General features: G+C 41.0%; 2 protein-coding genes across 22 annotated transcripts in view; both read right to left on the bottom strand.

Moving 5' to 3' along the window:
• The window catches only part of LOC102509688 (phospholipid-transporting ATPase FetA), a 64511-nt gene extending 49806 nt beyond the window's left edge, over positions 1-14705 (bottom strand). For all 10 annotated transcript variants that reach the window (XM_032477928.1, XM_032477925.1, XM_032477926.1 and 7 more), the window contains exons 1-2: positions 14522-14705; positions 6718-6761 (exon numbers count right to left, since the gene is read on the bottom strand). In XM_032477928.1, the coding sequence (XP_032333819.1) occupies positions 6718-6761; positions 14522-14700 (223 nt within the window). In that variant the 5' untranslated portion in view covers positions 14701-14705. The remainder of the gene's footprint in view (positions 1-6717; positions 6762-14521) is intronic.
• Positions 14706-14821: 116 nt separating this feature from the next.
• The window catches only part of LOC102504108 (protein unc-13 homolog B), a 167050-nt gene continuing 160375 nt past the window's right edge, over positions 14822-21496 (bottom strand). For 6 of the 12 annotated variants that reach the window (XM_014561932.2, XM_032477923.1, XM_006187879.3 and 3 more), the window contains 9 exons: positions 21361-21449; positions 20969-21121; positions 20719-20842; positions 20553-20609; positions 20282-20362; positions 19220-19367; positions 16897-16989; positions 16557-16716; positions 16108-16393 (listed from right to left, as the gene is read on the bottom strand). In XM_014561932.2, coding sequence (XP_014417418.1) covers positions 16108-16393; positions 16557-16716; positions 16897-16989; positions 19220-19367; positions 20282-20362; positions 20553-20609; positions 20719-20842; positions 20969-21121; positions 21361-21449 — 1191 coding nt within the window. Of the gene's footprint in view, positions 16394-16556; positions 16717-16896; positions 16990-17781; positions 17839-19219; positions 19368-20281; positions 20363-20552; positions 20610-20718; positions 20843-20968; positions 21122-21360; positions 21450-21496 lie in introns of all 12 variants that reach the window. The other 6 variants (XM_014561924.2, XM_014561927.2, XM_014561928.2 and 3 more) reach the window with 2 other exon arrangements.

Below are 21496 nucleotides of genomic sequence, written 5' to 3'. Positions count from 1 at the left end.
AATTGTGTGTTTTAAATGTTTAATAGCATCAGGCCACAATGCAGAGATAGGAATGACTGAGTTTGTGGGCTACAATCTCCCCCTTGGTTAGTACTTGGATAGGCACAACATACATCAAATCATCATGTTGTACACCTTAAACTTACACAGTGTTAAATGTCAGTTATATCTCAATAAGCGAGGGACAAAAAAAAAAAAAGAGCCATTCATGTACATGTTATAGTGAAATACAGAAATGCATAAGACAGTGAGTAGGGGAGAGAATTAGATATAACAGTATAAAAAGATACAATGCAAAAATGGTACATGTCTTAAGGGGACTTGGGGGATGGTTTGTTTACTAAACAAAGTGCCAAAATGGTTCTGAGAAGGGAGAGTTATTCAAGGTAGAGAAGTCAAGAAGAGCTTAATGGGAAAAGTGGCATTTGAGCTGTGTCTTACAGTAGCAGTGAAAGTCTCAGTAAAAAATAGATTCAAATCATTTTTTCACTTGATGCTCAAATAACCTTTTCAATCAAAGATGTCATATTAATTAAAGATTTGTCATTACTTACTAATAACTGTATCTAGTTATGAAAAACTTTATAGATGTAATTTGATACCTATTTTTAAAAATGGTAAGACACAAAAGGAAAAGCTAAGCAGAAAAATAAATAAGGTGTCAAAGCTTAGTAATTGTGCATAGACCTCTGCGGCCCCAGGGTTTTATCGTTACTCAACATTTCCTTGTTTGGATCTTTCAGAGGCAAAGCAGTTTTCTTAGTAGTTGACTCTCTCAAAGGGATGACAAAGAAATTAAAAAAAAAAAAAGAAACCAAAATTTCCTTAAAAGGTATATTTGCTTTTATCAACCCATGGATTTTAGAATTTTGTAATCATACAATTCATTAAACTTCATTTTATTGCTTTGAACCTTCTGGATCTTATATTTTAGTAGGAAAAGATTTAGTTCACTATAGCAGTAACTAAGGGAGTAAAAATCCCTTAACTGTTTTACTTTTCTCCCTGATCTGTTCCATCTCTCTTCACTTCACACTCTCACAAACCCTCTTCATTCTTTATACAGAACATTAAGTAATGCTCTTTGCATCTGATCATCTGAACTGGATCAATCAGCAGGTTTTTTTTTTTTTTTTTACTCCTTTATGTCTCTGAACCACGAATAAACCCCAGATCACAAACCTTTTGATGACTTTGTTTCTCCTTAGCACAAAAACTATAAGAAGAAATAACAGAGAATCTCATCATTTGCATTTGTTTAGGTTTCATAGTTTATAAATCATCTCACTAAATCTGAGCTATAAGGAAAGATAATTACCTATTTACAGTTGAGAAAACATACATTAACAAACTGAAGAATAAAAACCATTTAATCATCTCAATCGTTACAAAAAAGCTTTTGACAAAATTTAACATCCATTTGTGATTAAAAACTCTTCAGAAAGTGGGTATAGAGGGAACACACCTGAACATAATAAAAGCCATATATGACAAACTCACAGCTAACATCATACTTGATGGTGAAAAACTGGAAGAATTTCCTCTAAGATCAGGAACAAGACAAGGATGCCCTCTCTTGCCACTTCTATTCAACATAGTTTTGGAAGTCCTAGTCACAGCAGTCAGAGAAGAAATAAAAGGAATCCAAATTGGAAAGGAAGTAGTAAGAATGTCACTGTTTGTTGATGATGTGATGCTATACACAGAAAATCCTAAAGAAGCTACCAGAAAACTACTAGAGCTCATCAATGAATTCGCTCAAGTTGCAGGATACAAAATTAATACACAGAAATCTGTTGCATCTCTATACACTAACAATGAAGTATCAGAAAGAGAAATTAAGGAAGTAATCTTATTTACTTAAAATGGATTAAAGACCTAAATGTAAGACTGGATTCCATAAAACTCTTAGAGGAAAACATAGGCAGAACATCCTTTGACATAAATCACAGCAATATTTTTTTGGATCTGTCTCCTAGAGTAATGGAAATAAAAACAAAAGTAAACAAATGGGACCTAATTAAACTTAAAAGCTTTTGCACAGCAAAGGAAACCACAAACAAAATGAAAAGACAACCTACAGAATGGGAGAAAGTATTTGCAAATGAGACTGACAAGGGATTAATTTCCAAAATACACAAGCAGCTCACACAGCTCAATAGCAAAGAAACAAACAACACAATAAAAAAAATGGGCAGAAGACCTAAATAGACATTTTTCCAAAAGACATACAGATGGCCAACAGACACATGAAAAGATGCTACACATCACTAATTATTTGAGAAATGCCAATCAAAACTACAATGAGGTATCACATCACACCAGTCAGGATGACCATCATCCAAAGTCTACAAATAATAAATGCTGGAGAGAGTCTGGAGTAAAAGGAACCCTCCTACGCTGTTGATGGGAATCCAGATTGGTGCAGCCAACTATGGAAGACAGTGTAGACGTTCCTTAAAAAACTAAAAATAGAGTTACTGTATGATCCAGCAATCCCACTCCTGGGCATATATCCAGAGAAAACTCTAATTTGAAGATACATGCACCCCACTGTTCATAACAGCACTTTTTACAATAGCCAGGACATGGAAGCAACCTAAATATCCATCAGTAGATGAATGGATAAAGAAAATGTGGTGTGTACACACACACACACACACACACACACACACACACACACACACACACACAATAGAATACTACTCTACTATAAAAAGGAATGAAATAATGCCATTGGCAGCAACATGGGTGGACCTGGAGATTATCATACTAAATAAGTGAAGTCAGTCAGTCAGAAAGAAACAAATATATGACATCACTTATATGTGGATTCTAAAAAAAATGACACAAACAAATTTATTTACAAAACAGAAAGAGACTCACAGAAAACAAACTTATGGTTACTGGGTGGGAAGGGGGAGGGAGGGATAAAATGGGAGTTTGTGATTGGCAGATACAAACTATTATGTACAGAATAAACAACAAGGTCCTACTGTATAGCACAGGGAACTATATATGGCTTACAGTAACTTGTAATGAAAAAGAATATGTGTGTGCGTGTGTGTGTGTGTGTGTGTGTGTATATATGTATGTATGTATGAATCACTGGGCTATACACCAGAAAGTAATACAACATTGCAAATCAACTATACATCAATAAAAAAATGGGAAGAAAGAAAAAGAAAAAAGTGAGCAGGAGTATGAGGGTGACAGAAGGTGGTAGGGTGATCAAGGTAGGGCTTATAGAAAAGGTGAGACTGAGCAAAAACGTGGAGAAGGAAGTTGGCCAAAGGGCTATCTGGAGGAAGAGTGCTTCAATCAGAAGGAATAATGACAACACAGACTGTTTAATGAACAGCAAGAAGGCAGAGTAGCTGGAGCAGCAAGATGAGGGGTAGAGCGGCAGCAGAGAGGTCAGGAAGGGTGGTGGCAGACCATGTAGGGTCTAAAAGGCCCTTGGCTTTCACTCTGAGTGAAAACGAGAGCCACCATAATCTATCCAGGAACATGCCTATATTTTGCCATTTATTCAGGCCATCTTTTTGTCCATCAATAAAGTTTTAAAGGTTTCTTCATACATATTTTGTGCATTTCTTTGTCATGTTTATTCTTAGTTAAGATTTTGTTCCTAATGTGAATGGAATCTTTCTTCTATTATATTTCTAATGGGTAATTGCCATTAATTAGGACAACCACTGATTTTTGTATGTTGATTAAGTATCTAGAGTTCCCATAATTTTCATGAGAAGGTTCTAAACTTCATCCCCAGCTTGGGTAGTTTTTGGTATCTGAATCTGCCCTATACCCTTATCAGCTCCCTCCCCATACATTGGTGTTTCTTAAGACACTCGTAAAATGTACCATAGTCTCAGAGTATCTTTCTAGGTTTTCTGTCCAAAATTTGCTCCAATATACTCATTAGGAGGCTAGTATTCTTCAAAAACCAAAAAAGAAAATAACAACTATTGGCAAAGATGTGGAGAAATTAGAATCCTTGTGCACTATTTGTGGGAATGCAAAACAGTGCAACTTCTACAGAAAACAGTATGGTGATTATGCAAAAAATTAAAAATAGAATTACCATACAATCCAGAAATTTGACTTCTGATTATATACCCAAAAGAATTGAAAGCAGGGACCTAAAGAGATATTTGTATACCCATGTTCATGGCAGCATTATTCACAATAGCCAAGGAGAAGAATCAACCCAAATGTCCCATCGACAAATGGCCAAACAAAATGTGGTATATACATATATATATACACACACACACAATGAGATATTATTCAGCCTCAAAAAAGAAGGAAATTGACATGCTACAATTTAGATGAACCTTAGGAACGTTATGTTAAGTGAAATAAGCCAGTCATAGAAAGAAATAGTGTATGATTCCACTTATATGAAGCACCTAGAGTTGTCAGATTCATAGAGACAGAAAGAAGAATGGTGGTTACCATTGTAGGGGCTGGGGTTGGGGGGGACAGGGGAATTATTGTTCAATGGGTACAGAGTTTCAGTTTCAAAGTTGAAAAGAGTTCTCAAACTGGTTGGTGGTGATGGTTGCCTAACAATATGAATATACTTAATGTCAATGAACTGAACTGTACACTTAAAAAGTAATGTTGTATGTATTTTACAATTAAAGAAATTTTTAAAAATTCTGTTGTCTGTTTCCTGTTGCCAGTCTTTTAATTCTGTGAGGCCCAGTTTGGTCCTCTGCCTAGTGCTTTGAGCTCAACTTTCCTGACTAAACTTTGTTTGGGCCTGGAACTCCTTAAGCCCCACCAACATTTACCCAGATTAAGGTTCCCTTTTTCTTGGAGCTCTCTTGTCAGTCCACTTTATATATATATAAAGTGTGTATATATATATATACACACACATACACAATCCTGCTCCTAAGACCCCCAGTTTGGGCCAATGCTCACTTCTGAAGAAAGATCTGAGAAGTAAAGCACACAATTCTAGAAAACAGACTGTCTGAACTTAAGGCTGTTAAATATATATCAAAAGCTTGAGAAACAGTATTTATGGAGAATTGTCTGAAGGATATACAGTTTACCCACTTTTTGGGATCAGTTTTTTGTTTGCTTGTTTTTTGTTTTCTAAGCCAAATTTCAACAGATGAACTCTACAAACTTTATGAACCTTCTAAAATTGTCCATAGACAACCTGTGCATTTTTTCTGGGGAGAGGTCCTGAACTTTTAAAAGATTCTTAATATGTTTTGTTATTGAAAAAGAGTTAAGAACCTTTCTCTGTGTACTCTAAAATTTGTTCTTCCTTAAATTGGATTATGAACAAAGCCAAGAAGGGTGAAATTCCCTATGGAAGAATTAGAGTCAAATCAAATACTGGTACTAAAGGTCCTTCCTTCATAAATTCAAGCATGGGATTTGGATAGCCACCAATGCAGACACTTATGGCAATATTTGGATAAATATATATAAAATCTTGCATGTACATGGAGTATACATAAGCTTAAAAAAAGCAACTTCAAAAGGTTTCATGGAAATTTTTAACAACTCACTCTTCTCAATCTTGGGATAATTCTTTTATGTAACCCTCATATGCCTTTATTTAGCTAAAATCCATCCTCCATCTTCAAAGCTCAGCTTTTAAAATTAAAACAACAAATGTAGTCCAAGAGGAACTGATTTTGTTTTACTAAACCAAAAACAACTTCCTTTCCTCCTCAAACACATACACTCTTTGGAAGCCCCATAGCTCTTTTATTGTTTTTCAAATTCTTTAAAAGCATAGTTCACAAAAAAAACTATGACAGAAGGTTTTCCCGCTGTTGGAGAGAACCCTCCCATACAACAATCAACAGTCATTTGGTTGGAATTACATGGAGAGTCTAGTCAGACCTTGGTAGAAAGCCCAAACTTTCTCCAAAATAACCATAGCAGAAACTGATATTGATATGACAAACTGTCACAGTAAGGATGAAAAGTATACAGTCTGGGATTGAAGACATTCATTATTAAGCTAGATCTCTATAGGAAGAGAAATAAGTTCAATAAGACCCTTTTGATCATTTTTAACCACACATGGAAAAAGGAAGGAGGCTGTCAGGAGGAGTATTCAAATCATGATTCATCTTATTATAATGTCAATAATCCCAATTAATTCAATCAGCCCAGTCAAAGTCTTTGTTGGACTATTCCTATGTCCCCTTTAAAATTCACAGATGAAAAACACTCTCCCACCGTTAGCTTTTGCTGAAGACACTTTGACCATAGTTGTTATCATAGCAGACCTTTGGCTTTCTGTCTTAAATACCTTCAAAATTGAAGCACTCACCTGTCTGCTTCAAGTCTTTAGGTAGAACATCCCTCTCATTACCTTCTAAAAAGAAAACTGAAACACTGTTCTCAAATGTGAATTAATAAATGGTTATAACCAAAGACTTTCTATAGTAATTTCAAGTTCAACTTTACAATTTTTTTCCTCCCACCTTTGCAGCAAAAATAGTCTCAAGCCAGGTCAGAGAGAAGTCAAGTCTGAGTCCTGCACTAAGAAGTTTCTTGGAAATGCAAAATTGTAAGAAGTTTCTTGGTAGGCTTCAGTTCAATCCTGAGTGCTCAAGAGAGCACAAGCGGTCATTTTCCTGGCTTTGTGCATAGAATATGGTACAGTGTAGTACTAAACAAATACATTGTTGGTTGTTGAACTTTGGGTATCTCAGCAGATATGAGCTGAGCACTTACCTGAAATTAAAGGTTTTATGTATTTCATCTCAGAGAAACACCACCTAAGAATAAAACAAAAACTCCCTGTCAGTTAGCCCATTAGGCCCTGATGATATAATACCTACACTTTATAAAAATGTGCGGTGTGCCGGACACTTTACTACAAACTTTATAATCTCACTAATTTTAATTTTCATTAAATTAAATTTATCTGATTTTCATTAAAATCTGGGCTTAAAATGATGGTATTATTCTTTTTTACAGACGAAAAATCTGAGGCTTAAGAAGGTTAAGTGACTTGTTCAGGGTCATACAACCAGAGAGTGGTGGAGTCACAGTGATAAGAGATTTGAATCCCTGCTTGCCTGACTCCTCTGGACCATGATTCTAAATACCATCTCTCTCCTAGACTTGGCCACAGATGAAGATATGATAGTCAAGTGGGTATCGAAGGCAGTAACTGAGAACTGTGGTCAAATACCATGGTTCAGAAGGAGTATAATTTAAAGATTTAAATGTCCAGATGCTCCTCTTTGGCAGATCTGGCACTGAGCTCAGGATGAAATCCACTCTTCTACTGTGTCCCTACATTTCAGCATCCCTTCCTTCTTCACTTTTGACCCAGAATTTCTTAAAGCAATCTTTACCCAAAGTATGGTCCATGAATCAATTGTTTCAAAGACATGAAAAGAACTTGTGGAAACTACAGACACTTGCCCCCCACCCTGGATGTAATGGATCAGACTCTCTGGGAGGGGTGGCAACAAGATACCCAGGAGGTTCCTTTGCCAATCGAATTTTAGACTACTCATAGCTTTAGAGCAAAAGAGCTAGAGTAATCAAAAAGTAAATGCAAAGGTAACTTTCAAGTCAGACAGGTGTTAAGAACAGAGATCTTGTGAGAAGACATAGGGTAATAACATTGTTTTGGAACTGGAAACAATCTTGGAAATTATCTATTTTCAATGTTTTTCTATCAGTGTTCTATGAAGACTTAGGAGTTCTAAAATGGGAGATAAGAAAAAGAAACTGGCAGTCAGAACCTAAAGTCTTAAAAAAGCAACTACAGAAGCCCCACTGGTATGTATTTTGTATCTGAAAAAAAATGTTTTTTTTTGATTTAAAATAACAAAACCTTGGCTACACAAAGGGAGCTCTGAAAAAGTCTCGAGGCCCAATGTGGAGCCCAGACATATTGAATCAAATTTATGTGAGTTGGTTCTAGGCCTCAGCATTTTTTGGTAACAGGTGATTCCAATGTGTAGCCAAAGCCAGGAACCACTGCAACAATCTGATCTATCCTTCTTCATTTGAGATAAAAGGAGACTAAGACCTAAAGAATTTAAAGGAGATCAGGACTAGCACCAGTATCTCTTGACTACTAGCTCACTATGCTGTATTGCTCTCTCACCACAATCCAGAATGAACCAATTGTTCTAGGGTAGAGAGCATATGAATTAAAACTATTATGTAACTTCACATTTTTCCAAGTTCTCTGTACTTTTGAAGAGTGCTTCATATATATTCTCTCTTTAGATTTTTATACAGGGAAGTAGGCAAAACTTATGTTTTAGGTAGGGCCGGAATTTAAATCTTCATATTCTAACTTCAGGATTAAGTCAATTAAATTTAATGCTTACTGAGTATCTAGTATGTGTTAGTTAAGACACGCTCAAAGATGCAAAAATAAGTAAGTTATCATCCATGCCCTCAATTAGTGTACAATCTTCTCAGAAAGACAACTAAGATACTGTACTGCTTGGCTTATCCCTAAGAATAGCAGAAACCAAAAACCTTCCTTGCCTGGCCTTGATGACAAAATCCAATTCTCTTGAAATTCAGTCTGTGGCTTCTAATTTCTTCCTGTCTATGGTTATTAATTCTAGGGAACACAAGGGATTTGAATACAGCAACTACATCTCTAGGCAAGGCCAAGTAGCTGAAAATTCCTTGATAGGGGTAGAGAAGAGAAAATGGTGCAATTTCAGTGAGGTTCATTTTATACTCTCCAAAGCCAAGGATGTGATTCGGCAGAAGACTGGGAGATTCCAAGACAAAGGACTGGAGGGACAAGACAGGGTATTCACAAAAATAATTAATCCCTTATCTATAGCACTTAAATAACTGGGCAGTTTACAATTTATGTTGTTGAAGATAATTACTGCGTACCACAGGGGAAAATAACATGTAGGAAATAATATTTTAACTATGATCCAGGGTGATAGAGGTCACAGATGGACAAGAGTGCTCAAAAACAACTTCTTCATGAGGAATTCATCAGACACTGCAAAATGCTGCCATCCAGATTTTATTACATAAAAGATAATGAGGAAACCAGAAACACATGTTTTATTTATGGACTGAAAAACCTTGGTCAGGAATAGTCCATCACAGTTGTTCTCAAACTTTAACATGCATCAGAATCACCTGGAGGCTGGATCCCATCCCTGACCAGTTTGAGTCAGCAGGTTTGTGGTGGTGCCCAAGAATGTACATTTCTTACAAATACAGGTGATGCTGATGCTGTTGGTTCAGGTCTTATACATTGAGAGCTGCTGGTTTATTATAAAGCCCACAATATACTAGATACCCACACAAAACATGCTTGTTGCAAATTATGGCAATTTATTTAACTCTCTATTATTGACTTTGTAAATGATACTCTCCACCAACCTAATGGCCAAAAGTAAGACTACTCAGGAAGAAGTTATGGCTAGTTACCAAAGGAAACAATCTATTTTACAGCAAAAATACATGTTTTAGGTGACTGAGCATCTGACAGAGGCAGCCAGTGAGGTACATCTAGCAAGCAAGAAATAACAGTGCCCTTTAAAAGTCTTTAGCTATCTTGAGGTAGAAAAGAATTTTGTTTCTTACACTCAACAGAACACCCTTTGGACCTCTCTATACATTACTTGCTACCCAGAGTTCCATCCTCATTCTTCTTTTCTCACTATTCACTTTCCCTGAGTTTTCTTTACTCCATGGTTTCATTTAACACACACACACACACACCCCAATGGTTAGTAACTTTGTTTAGGTTAAGACATTCCTTTGGGCATTTGATTAATGCTATAGACTGTTTATAAGAATATACACACATATATATATATACATTTTACATCCAATTCAGGACAAAGATTCTCATTCAAGTCCATAAGTCTCAAGAAATACCTACTTGTAGGCTAATGATTAAAAAATATCTATCTTCAACCTGAATTTTTATCCTGAGTTTCAGTACCACATATCCAAATACCTATGCAACATCTGTATTTGGATATTACACAAATGCCTCAAAATCTACATGTACTGAAAAATGACTGTTTTATAGGGATGGGGTTTCCTTTTGGGGTGATATGTTCCAGAATTAGATAGTAATGATGGTTGTACAACATTGTGAATATACTTAATGACACTGAATTGTACACTTTCAAATGGTTAAAATGTTAAATTTTTACATAATTTGCATTTTCCAATGAAAAAAAATCTACATTTACTAAGCTGAAATTATCATTTCCATTCCCTACTTCTCACACACTCCAAATTTGTACTTTCTCTTATATTTCCTGTCTTTGAACATTGGTTACTAGTCTTACCATTTACCTAGTTGCCCAAGCCAGGAACCTGAGAGTCATTTTTAACAAGGCTTTTATTCTCCCACTTATAATTTAATCAGGAAGCTCTGTATGTTCTTCCTCATTAATAAAGCGTTAACTTAGAATAGTCATATACTTTTATCCCCAAAGCTTCAACCTAAGTTCAGGCTACCGTCATTAGCCTCCTCATCTCCAGTTTTGTAATTTCTCACCCTCCACCCCAACTCCACTTCAACTGACTCATCCTTATCTTGCCAGAGTGAGCTATCTTTTTGCTTAAAAACCTACCATTGAAGAAAAAACCCAAAAATCTACCATAACCTTCAGGATAAAAGTCTAAATTCCTCTTCATGACCTAGCCTCTGCTTACTTCTGCAGTTTTCTCTCTCACCATTCTCCTATACAAAGCCCAAACTGTCCAGGGATATAAGTTACTTGTAATTCCCAGCTCATTACCAATTTTTTTTTCCCACTCCAAGTGCACATACCACTCCAAGTTCCTAGAACTTCATTTCCCACTGTTTAGACCTGGCTAAGTTCTACTGGGTAAGATTCAATTTACATCGTCTTACTCAGGAAGATTTTTCAGATGCTCCAAGGATTATGTTCTTATTATGAGCTCCCATGCTGTAAGTTTCCATGTTTATCTATATCTTAACATTTATACTTTAAATTGAAGCCATCTGTCACCTTTTAAAGACCACATTATCCTTGAGGGTAGGGACTATATATATCAATGCATCTCCAGTGCCTAAAATAGTACCCATTATGTGGTATGTTCTAAATAAATTATTTTTTAATGTACAATGATACCCTAGTGAATAACAGGAACCCTTATATCAGAGGTCACACACTCCTGCAGAATTTCCAGCAACTTCCTACCTTACTTCTGTTAAAAGCCAAAGTCATTACACTGGGCCACAGGGCCCTCCCTACATGCTCTGACTTCATCTCCTACCATTTCTCCCTTCATTCACTCAGTCCCAGCCACATTTTGTTTTCATTAATTGGGGGGAGGTAATTAGATTTAATTATTTCTTTTTTTTTAAACAACTGATATTTAATAGAAGGAGTAGGTTCAAATATGGAACATGCTACCTCTTACTTATCTGAAGCCCACATTTGCTAATACCCATGCATCCATTTATAGTAAAGGAACAGCCTCTACACCTCAGACTTCAGTGCTTGATATAAAGTACACACATCAAGGAAACAACCTCATCACTGATGTTACCTTTAATCTAGTAAGAGCTTCTCCATAAACAGGAACACCTCTAAGGATGGGTCTTTTAAAATCACAGCAGTCAGCTTTGCTGAGCTGTCAATTACTCAGTTTCTCAGTAAAAAATTCATTATGTTTGAAATTACTCCACTTTTGAAACACGTAATTATTTTTGCTATGGGTTAAGGGTATACACTTTAAAATCAATTTTATAGAGGTATACTTTACATACAGGAAAAGGCATTCATACATTTAAAACTTTGACCCATTTTAAACAATGTGCACTCCTATGTAACCACCAACCACAATCTTCAGAGAAATCAAGAGCATTTCTATCATGCCAATGAGTTCCCTCCTTTTCCAGTCAACTTCGCACCTCTATACCCAGCCCGAGGTAACTAGTTATCTGTTTTGCTACTGGCGACTAGTTTTACCTAGGTTTGCTATTTCTGTAAGTGTAGAGAGCGTATTGGGGATTGAACCCAGGACCTTGTGCATGCTAAACATGCACTCTACCATTTGAGCTACACAGCCCCCAACAATCCTAGCCACACTTTGAAACCTTGACTGGAAAAAGTATTTCCGCCAAAGAGCTGTTTAGACATGTGCAGGAAGGAACTAAAATATACTGAGTCTCCAATATGGATCAGGCCCTGTGCTAGGTACTTTCATGTGTCATATCAGAATCCTCACAATCACTCTAGGACAAAAGTATTACTATTACCATTTCACAGCTAAGGAGACTAAGTCTTAGACTAGATTCTGAATTTGAACAGAGGGAAACTTTCTTGGAAAGAGTCCATGGTGCTGACTTTTCCTTCTCTAGATACCTTGAATGCTGGTTATTCTGTTTGCTGTTTCTTCTGCCCAATTCCCTCTGCCCTATTCTGGGAAGCAACCTCTATGAACTACATTACCCAGACTACCTTGCTCTGGGTTTCCAGGTTTGGGTTTTGCCAAAGGAAGGTAGGAGCTGGAGACCAGAGGGCTCTCTCACAGCTGTAATAGTGGCAGACTTAACTTCATCATCTAGATTCTCACTACTACTTCACCATGCTGTGATACTGCACTGGGTACTCAGTAGGCACTCAAGATGCTGATGACTTACCCTAAATTCACACAGGGATTTTGTTTTGTTCAATGCTAGGCTCCACGCCTAGATGAGTACCTGGCACATATTATGTGTTCAGCAAATATTTACTGATTTTGAACCCAGGACACAGCAAGACAAATTCCTTGGAAGTTACCAGAATTCAGAGAATCATTTATCATAATAATTCCTTATAAACTTAGAGTAAATAGAGTTTTCAAAGTGTTTTCACATTTAAGTAAGTCTATGTGATCCCTCTGAGGGAAACATGGCAGGAATTAATAGCCCATTTAACAGAAGCAAGAAACCACCTCTGAAAAGTTAAAAGTCAAGATTCCTTGACTAGTTTGTAGCAGAGCTGGACTACTGTTCACATGTCTTCTGACTCCCACTTTAATACCACCTCCATTATTTCACGTTGCTTCTTCAGCTTAGCCATTCTGCTTCAAGATATGGGAGTTTCATTCAGGGAGCTAGTCCAAATATTCACAATAAACAGATGAGTCATACACTTATGCTGATAGAAATGATTATGCTTTTTAAAAAATCCACTATTAGAGGCACTTCTACTGCTGTTTACATACAGCCCGTATAATATTACAAGGCCTGTTATTTCCCACAGAGAGGAGGGTTACCATTGTGTGTTCTGGAATGAGGAGACAGCACTTTGAGACATCACTTCCAGAACAGACCAGAGCCAGGTGTTCAAAACTAGGTGTTCAAAGAGAAAAAACACCTTGCCTTTGGCCTGACCCCACCAGAGAGGAGTTGGCACATGATTTCTTCAAGATCAAATGCAGGAGTATGGTATAGCTCAGTTGCAGAGTGTGTACCCAGGTTCAATCCCCAGTGCTGCCATTAAAATAATTAAATAAATAAGCCTAATTACCATCCCCCCTCAAAATAAAAATACAGTTAAATAAAAAAGACCAAATGTACCAGGAAGTTACCTGCAGATATTTTGATTGAATTCTCTTATAACAAACACTTTGGTGCAGATTTAACCCCGAATTTTAGCTACTAAGATGATCTCTGATACTAATCAGAGCATTACAGAAACCAAAAATAGCCTAAATATATATTCAACCTTTTTGGATTTCAATTTTTATTAAAAGCTCAAAGTACTGACACAGAAAATTACCCAGCCTTATATCAGGAATCACAAACTCAAGTGCCTACCAGGTACCAGGAAAATAATGTAAAGCCCAGTATGACAAAATAAGAAGTTATGGAGTCTACCAGGAATTACAGCAAACTAATTTGCTAGTTGCTTCTCAGCTCCAACGACCTGTCATTTTGTGGGAATGTGAGCTGAGCTAATAGACCTGGTTTTTCAAAAGCTGGAAATATGCACTGTTAATATGTAAAATCTGCATTAAAAGTTAGCTAATAATTCGAATCTGCAAGCCATGAGCAGTCAGTTTGACTTTTCCTTAAGGAGTAGGTTTCCTACTCCACATGAAAGAGGAATGATAGCAAACATGATAGCACTTCGACTTTCAAGTCAAATGTAGTAGAAGGATGTATAAGAATCTGTATAGTGCTGGAAAAGTGGACAAAACTCCCTGAGTGAATAGGAATGTGCCTTAGCTGGGGTTTTTGAGCCTACCTGCTTTATGAGGTAACTGGATAAATGGGTGCCCTCTGGGGGAGTCTGGGGGATAAAGATCCCTTTGCTAGGTGTCGAGGCAGGTATGTCTTCTCTGGAGCGTCTGGGAAACACGTATACTCGAGTACGGGGATGGGGAATGTCGGGAGAACAGTTTACAAGAAAGTACGAGGACAGACAGCTATAGGGAAGTACAAAGAGCGCTAGGAATGCGAGATAGTAAAGGGCTATAGGCTCTCTACAGTGTGGGGAGGAAAAGGCGATAACCTCTCCTCGGGCGCCACCTTTGGGCACCTCTTGCTCACCATCGCCGAGCAGCCGTCGCCTCCAGCGACCGCCATCTTAACGCACCTTTCTGCGCAGGCGCTCCGGAGCCACACGGTCCAGCCCAGAGTAGAGCCACGCCCCGACCACGCCCCCACAAAGCCCGCTTCCGACCACGCCCCTTCTCAGAAATCTGTTCTCCTCCCCCCAGCTGTTTCATCCACCACTTGGTGCGGGAGGGGAAAAGCAGCAAAGGACCACTGGTCTAAGATCTACCATTATGTAGGAAAGTCATTTCTACAGCTTTCCACACTTTAGCAAAATTACCAGACCTCAAAGGCTACTATAAGATAATTTATTACAGACTAGCCAATAATCTACTATTACAATGGCACATACGACAATTAAAAACAGCAAAATGCTTAGTTTCTTGTTTCACATAATGGCCAATGGACAATAAGAGTCCTCTGGAAGTCCAGGAGGCTGCTACTGAGGATACTGAAGGGCCATGTCACATCTGAGCAAGGGCCTGGGAAGTCCACATGACTCCCTGCAAAGAGGTTATCTCTGACCTCCCAAGGAGTGTTGAGGATCACCCTCCATCCACCCGGTGCAGAGGGATCACAGCCCAAATTCCTTCTGTAGGGCTGAACATCTATGAAGGGAACAGCAGCTGACCTAGATAAAAAGGAGTGAGGACAAAGGCTAGATTGTTTCTGCAAGGGGGAGGACTGCCAGAAGGCAGTGGCCATAGGTGAGGAGGACTGATTTCCAGTTTTTGGCTTTGTTCAGGGCCTATCCATGAAGAAAATACAGCCCTCTCCCCTGGATCCTTCAACTAGCTCTCAGGTGCATATACTTAAGAAGAGCCTCTCATGTCCTGAAGAATCACTCCCCTTCCTAAAAAAGTGAGGTAAGGGGACTCCTGGGCAGGTGGCCCCTGGTGCTTGGGTTCCAAAGAAGTTCTGCTCAGGGCTCTGAAGCACCATGTGAACCTGGTTCTACTCATGAAAGATTATCTGGGAGAAGGGATTAGAACAATTCATTTCTGTAAGGTATCTTGTTCAGTTTCAATGCCTTGTACTCACTCGAGCCACTCAAAACCAGCTGATTCTGCTTAAGGGACAGTTTGAATTCTATTCTCTGTGTTCCTTCCCTGGCATACTCCAATCCAGACCACAGGGCTCAATACCTGTAGACTCAACTGATAACTTACCTAGTTAGGCACAAGCTCCAGGCCCTCTAAACTTGTTCTTCTGATGATTGTTATGTATGGATCTAACTGGATAAGGTGTGGTATGGAGAGCGGTCGAGAAGGGGTGTGGGGTGGAAGGGTCCCTGCCAAGAATAGGTGACACTCTCAGAAATGCCTTTCCTTCTCTCTTTATGGAGAATCTCCCGATGTGATAACCCCCACAACCCAGCTACTAGCAGCACAAACCTGCTGGTAAGGGATTCATGACACTTTCTGTGAAAAGCCAAACTCTCACAAATTTTTCCTTAAATTTTCCTGAACTGAATAAGTCAGCCTCTTGACTATGAGGACCCTAAGCTGACAACATAGTAACTCCCATTGGCCCTGACTTGTGGAACTGGTGCCATCTGGTTGGCACAGGAGCCTAGGTGCTCAGCTTCCCTCCTCCATGGAACGAGACTCCGATTTGAGCTTCACGAACTCTCGGGCCACTTCATCATTGCTCCTCTGAGACAGAATCCGGAGAATGGTCATGCCTGTCTCATCCATGTGGATCTTCGGGCCCAAGGGGCACCAGCAGGCACAGCTGCCCTTGGCTGCCACGTCCCTCAGAGGCATCACAGCTAGCCCTAGAACACGATCTTCCCGGGCAAAGCAGTAATCCTTCACACATATTTGCAACTCATAGGCTTCTGGGCCTTCTTCATTTCCCAGGAGGCTGTGAGCACAGGGTAGATGGAAGGTAGGAGACCAGAGCTGAGGGCATCCTCAACTGAATTCACCCCAGCCACCATCCAGCCCATCCTTTCTCTCCCCTCTCAATTCTTACACCCAGGTCACCCCCATTCCAGAGTCCTGCAAGTCCCCACCCCATAACTTACAAGTGAAATGTCTCATTGTACTTGGGAGCCCAGTTGTTGCTTTTTGACTTGGTTGTGAACTTCCTCTTTTTATCATTTTGATGAGGGCCAACCATGGTTACTTCCACAAAGGGCCGGAACATACCTGCTGTCTGCCACTTGAGGTCATTGGCAGCCACCACTGCACAAACAAGGGAAACCTGTGAGGATCCAATCAAGCATTCCCAGTTCTTCAGCCCCAGGGGGGCATTCCCCTTGAAGGAGAGCTAAGCTGAAGGGCTGAGATAAGCAGGCCCTGCCTTTGACTGATGGGGCCACTGGGCAAGAAAAGGCCTGAGATCTGTAAGTCCATACCACTCACCTTTCACTGTGACCTTGTGCTCCCCAGTTCCAGGATGTGTAAACAGGTCCACCTGAATAGAGACTTCTCCCACAGGATCATCCACACCAGACCCTGAGGGACAGATGGACAGATGATCCCCCACTGGAGAACTTTTAAGACTTTAAGCCTGATTATTCCAGGTGAAACTGGAATTGGGAGGCTACTATCCTATACCCTAAAGCAAGAAGCAATCACCCACAGTAGCAATGGGAAAGTAAGCAATGGGAAAAGGGGGGAAAAATGGCTAAAGAATGAGGCTATGTATTAAAATACAAGTTAGGCTGACAACATCTTAGGTGAAACTTCTTCTAAAAATGCACCAGGAACCCATCAGTTTCCCCAAACCTCTCCTATCCCCTAGGCTGAAGAATTTTTCATTGAAAGATGTTGGGAAAGGACAGTACCGCCACCCTGTATCTTTGAGAACTACATCCACCCCATGTGTCTCAGTGGAACAATGTGGGTCTTATCTAGCCAAAAGCAGCCGGAGGCCCCTGCTTGGGAGGCTGCCCTGCACAGAAAGACTTTGTCTTACTCAAGCCTGGACTTCTACACAAACAGCTCCCCAGTCCCTCTGGTCAATTTGCAGCCTTCCCTTAGTAGAGGCTTCATTCTGTTTTGGGAAAACACCACTAGCCTGAACCCCAGATATAACCTCTTTGTCCTAAGATGGAGGAGTGGAGGAATTCTGAGGACGGAACTGAGTCAGACTGTATGAATACACTGCCCATCTCCGAGACTTGGGATAGAGCTTCTGAACTTTGACACTTGGTTCCCCCAGCCCCAACATAGGCGGCTCATTCTAATTCACAGGGGACAGTGTTAGCCCATGTTAGATTCACACCTGCATGGTGTATAACGTACCCTTTTCCGGCTGAATGTCCTCATTAGCAGTAAACCTAACACCTTTCCCATCATGCACTGAGTGAGGACAGGCCAGTCAAGAGGCAGTAGCAGCATTAGGATAGAGAAAGAAGAATCAGTTAGAGGTAAGGAGTTAACAGCCATTCAGAGCAGCTCTACACATATTTTGAGGGAGCACAGAGATAGGGTAGGGTGGAGAGAGAAGTCAAAGAACTGGGGTCAGTGCCTGAATGCTCTAAACTTAACAGTTTGAAGATCAACCAAATCATGGGCAGAAGCAGTAGAACATACAGAGGAAAGATTTCTGGGACCAGTGGCGCACAAAAGAGAAAGCTGTAGGCTCTAATTTCCTAGGCCCTTAAATGACAAAACAATGGGTAGAAAATGTACAGACACTTGCATCCTCCCTGCAGTCCCCACTCCTGCTCTTAACTCCCATGTGCCCACTCCAGCCTCTCCTCATCTTTATATCTAGCTTAAAGCTCAATGTTTCTAGAAAGCCTCTTGGACTAACTCAGATCCTCCCTGATGTTACAGGCTTTACATATACTCAGCTCTGTAAAAGTTCTCCCTGTCCCCTTGAGCAAGGCTCATAACTTCTTTTGCTCTCTCTTCTTCCCACTCTGGACTTGAAATAAGAGCAGATTGGAAAATGGAGCAGTACTGTAGGTCCCTTGAATCTCATCACCCTCCATCAACCCCCTTCTAACTGCTTAGGTCCCTCTTCCCCTCCAGGTTAGCTCAGTGCTTCAGATCCACAGCTCAGTAAGGCCTAAGCCTTCCCACTCTCCCCTCCACCAGGTTCACGCCTCCTGCAGCATGCCTGGATTTCCCTGGAACATTGTAGTGGATGGGCCTGCCTGGAGGCAGGGAAGGGAGAACTAGAAGTCACTGGGAGAAAACCAGCTGCCTGGGTCCCCTGCGTGTTAGCATCATCCACAAGGCTGGAGCCTCAGCTCTGCAGAGCCCTGTGATCCACACCCTCCCTTCAACTGCTCCCATGGTTTGCCGCTCTTAGTCTTCTCCTCATCCACACTGGAGAATCTGGAAAGTCTTTTGCTTTCTCTCCCCAGGACAACTTCCATCTAAGGCTCCCAAAGCTGGGTCTTCATGAGTGTCTCAATCATCCAGGCTTCCTCACAGATTTTTCCTACCAAACACGGTAACTTGAGCTCAATACACATGCACCGGCCAGATGATGTCTGAGAAAAGAAGTCTCAGATACTTTCCCCAGGTCCCTGTTACTCCCCTGTCTGGTATAGATATGGGGTGGGGATAAGTATTAGGGTCCATCAAGAAATCCTGGTGTCTGAGTTTGAAGGGCTCCCTGAAGAAGTACCTGGATCCTCCCTATCCTAAGAACTACAGGATACTGACTCCCTACAGGCAGAGATATATCAGGGAGGGAAGGTGGGGACCCAGAGACCTTGGGCCTTACCCTGGGCAGTCTGTGAGCGCACAAAAGTCTTGATGAGTGTGTCTGTGGTCTGTGTGTACAGAGACAGGGCATAGCGCAGGGACTGCAAATCTGGGCTCTTCTCCAGGAAGGCTTTCTTCAGTCCATTGCCTCCAGCATGGAAGTATTGCTGAAAGACAAGAATAACTGCTACTGCCTCACTGCCTTACAGAGAGGCAGTTCCCCAACAATGCCCTCAGGGAAATGACATCTGAGCACAGGCTCGGCAAAGATGCTAGAAGAAGATGACGAGCCTTTCTACAGACAACAAGATCAGGAATACCACACAGAGTCAGAGTCGTAGTCTCCTGGGTAAAGACTATTATTTAAATATCTGGCAGGAATGATAAGGGATGACCACATTCCTAGATGTGATGTTTGAAGGACTGACCTGTCTGGACAGGCAAAGATAGGGATAGAAGCATCTCAGGCAAAGAGTAGTCAGAAGTCCTACTTTACCCCTTTGAACACTTAGAACACTTTATACCTATAACATACCTCTCCTAAGTGCCCCGAATCACATCTGCCTTATTGCTACCGTACCAGATTATAAGAATCTTGATGCTAGGAACCATATCTTACTGTCTCTGCATCCTCCATAGTGCATAGTGCCTGGTACACATGTTGCCTGGTTAAATGAATGAATGAATAGTAGGAAAAAAAATCCTTTGAAAACCCAAAGGACATTACACATAAGTGAAAGAGGTCAGCCAGATCTTGGATATTAGGATCTGGAAGATTAATTCCCAGTAGGAAATATTCAGGAATGACAATGAGGAACTAAGTGAACCAAATTGTCCTCAGAACCCAAGAATAAATGTTCTAGGTTCATGGCAATTCACCTGAGACCACACAGGAGGTACCTTTTTGGTTGCTCCCAAGCAGGAATATGGACATAGCAGAGAAAGAAATGAACACAAAAAAATCACTCTCTTCTGGATGTGGGGTGGCAAGAACCCAAGGGACACCTAATCCAGCAGAGTGGAATGCCAGGACCAAGAGGGTGTGGTAGTAAGATTGTCTGGAGGACGGGGAGGTCTCCACCTTGATGGTGTCCAGGGCGAGGTCAAGGACAGCACACTGCTTTGGAGTGAGACTCCGCGTTTCCTCTCGCACCATGTGGTCCTAGAACCCCAGAGAAAGCAATGCCATCAGGACAGCTTGTGGCTGTCTTGAAAGTCTTGCCCCTACCTGCCAGCCCACAGCTACATGGTTCCTCTCCTTCCCCTCCTCTTCAATCTCCAAAGTTTAAATTTCCTTCCTCCCAGGCACCCCCTCCCCCTGGCCTCAGAAGGACCCCATACATCCAGAGTACCTTGAGTTTGGAAAGATGACTCAGCTCCTTGGCAGCAGTGAAGATCAGTTGGGTGCCCTGGGCAGAGAGAGAGAATCTGTCAAAAGCAGAGAACTCCAAACTCATTAGGAAGCATGGAACCAGCTAAGAGAGAGAGCAGGAGGAAGTGGAAGGGAAGGGTCCTTACCGTCTGGTCAGTGAGTGGGGGCAGAACAATCATCCTTTCCATTGTGTTCATTACCACCCGCCAGAGCTCCTTCAGTACACGCTTCAGGACTGTCTTCTCACACACAGTGGCGAAAAGTGTGAGGCTGCAGGACCAGGCAGCAGGTAAAGATGGGGTGAGTGCCAGAGAGCCCCCCTCCCTGAGAGGCTCTTCTGTCTGATTGCCTCTGCCTTGCTTGTGCCCGCTTGATAGTCCTGAGTGCTGTACTCACTTGCCATCCAGAAAGTCCATGAGAGGCCGGAGCACACTATCCACATCCTGAGTCACTGAGGCCCGAGCGTTGGGGGATGCGTTCCCTGGGCCCCGCACTTGGCTCAGGATGTCAGCCATTTGTCGAACACACTCCTCAATCCGCACCTGGAAACTACACATGTGCCCACAGTGCAGCCCTCCCCACCCCAAACACACAATGTCCCTAAAGCAGCATCAGCTACTCAGTCCCACTCCAGCACACTCACAGTGCAGCTTCAACAGGGACAGCCAGCAGGAAGAGAGGGAAGGTCCACATATGTTCAGCTGGATGGATGAGTATGGGGCAGGGGACGTCAGATTGGCCAGGGACGACACCTGACCTTGAGAGCCATGTGTTCTGGGGCCACTGACCTGTTTCCAAACACCATGCTGAGTTCATCCAGAACGGTATTCAGTTTCATCTGCAGCTCCTTCAGACTGTCTGCAGCTTCAGGGTCCAACTGTATCCACAGGAGGTGGGCTTGGCTAAGCTGGTTCTCTCATCCTT

This window comes from Camelus ferus, chromosome 4 (assembly GCF_009834535.1).
Source record: "Camelus ferus isolate YT-003-E chromosome 4, BCGSAC_Cfer_1.0, whole genome shotgun sequence".
Classification (NCBI taxonomy): domain Eukaryota; kingdom Metazoa; phylum Chordata; class Mammalia; order Artiodactyla; family Camelidae; genus Camelus; species Camelus ferus.
This window is presented reverse-complemented; position numbering and strand designations above follow the sequence as displayed.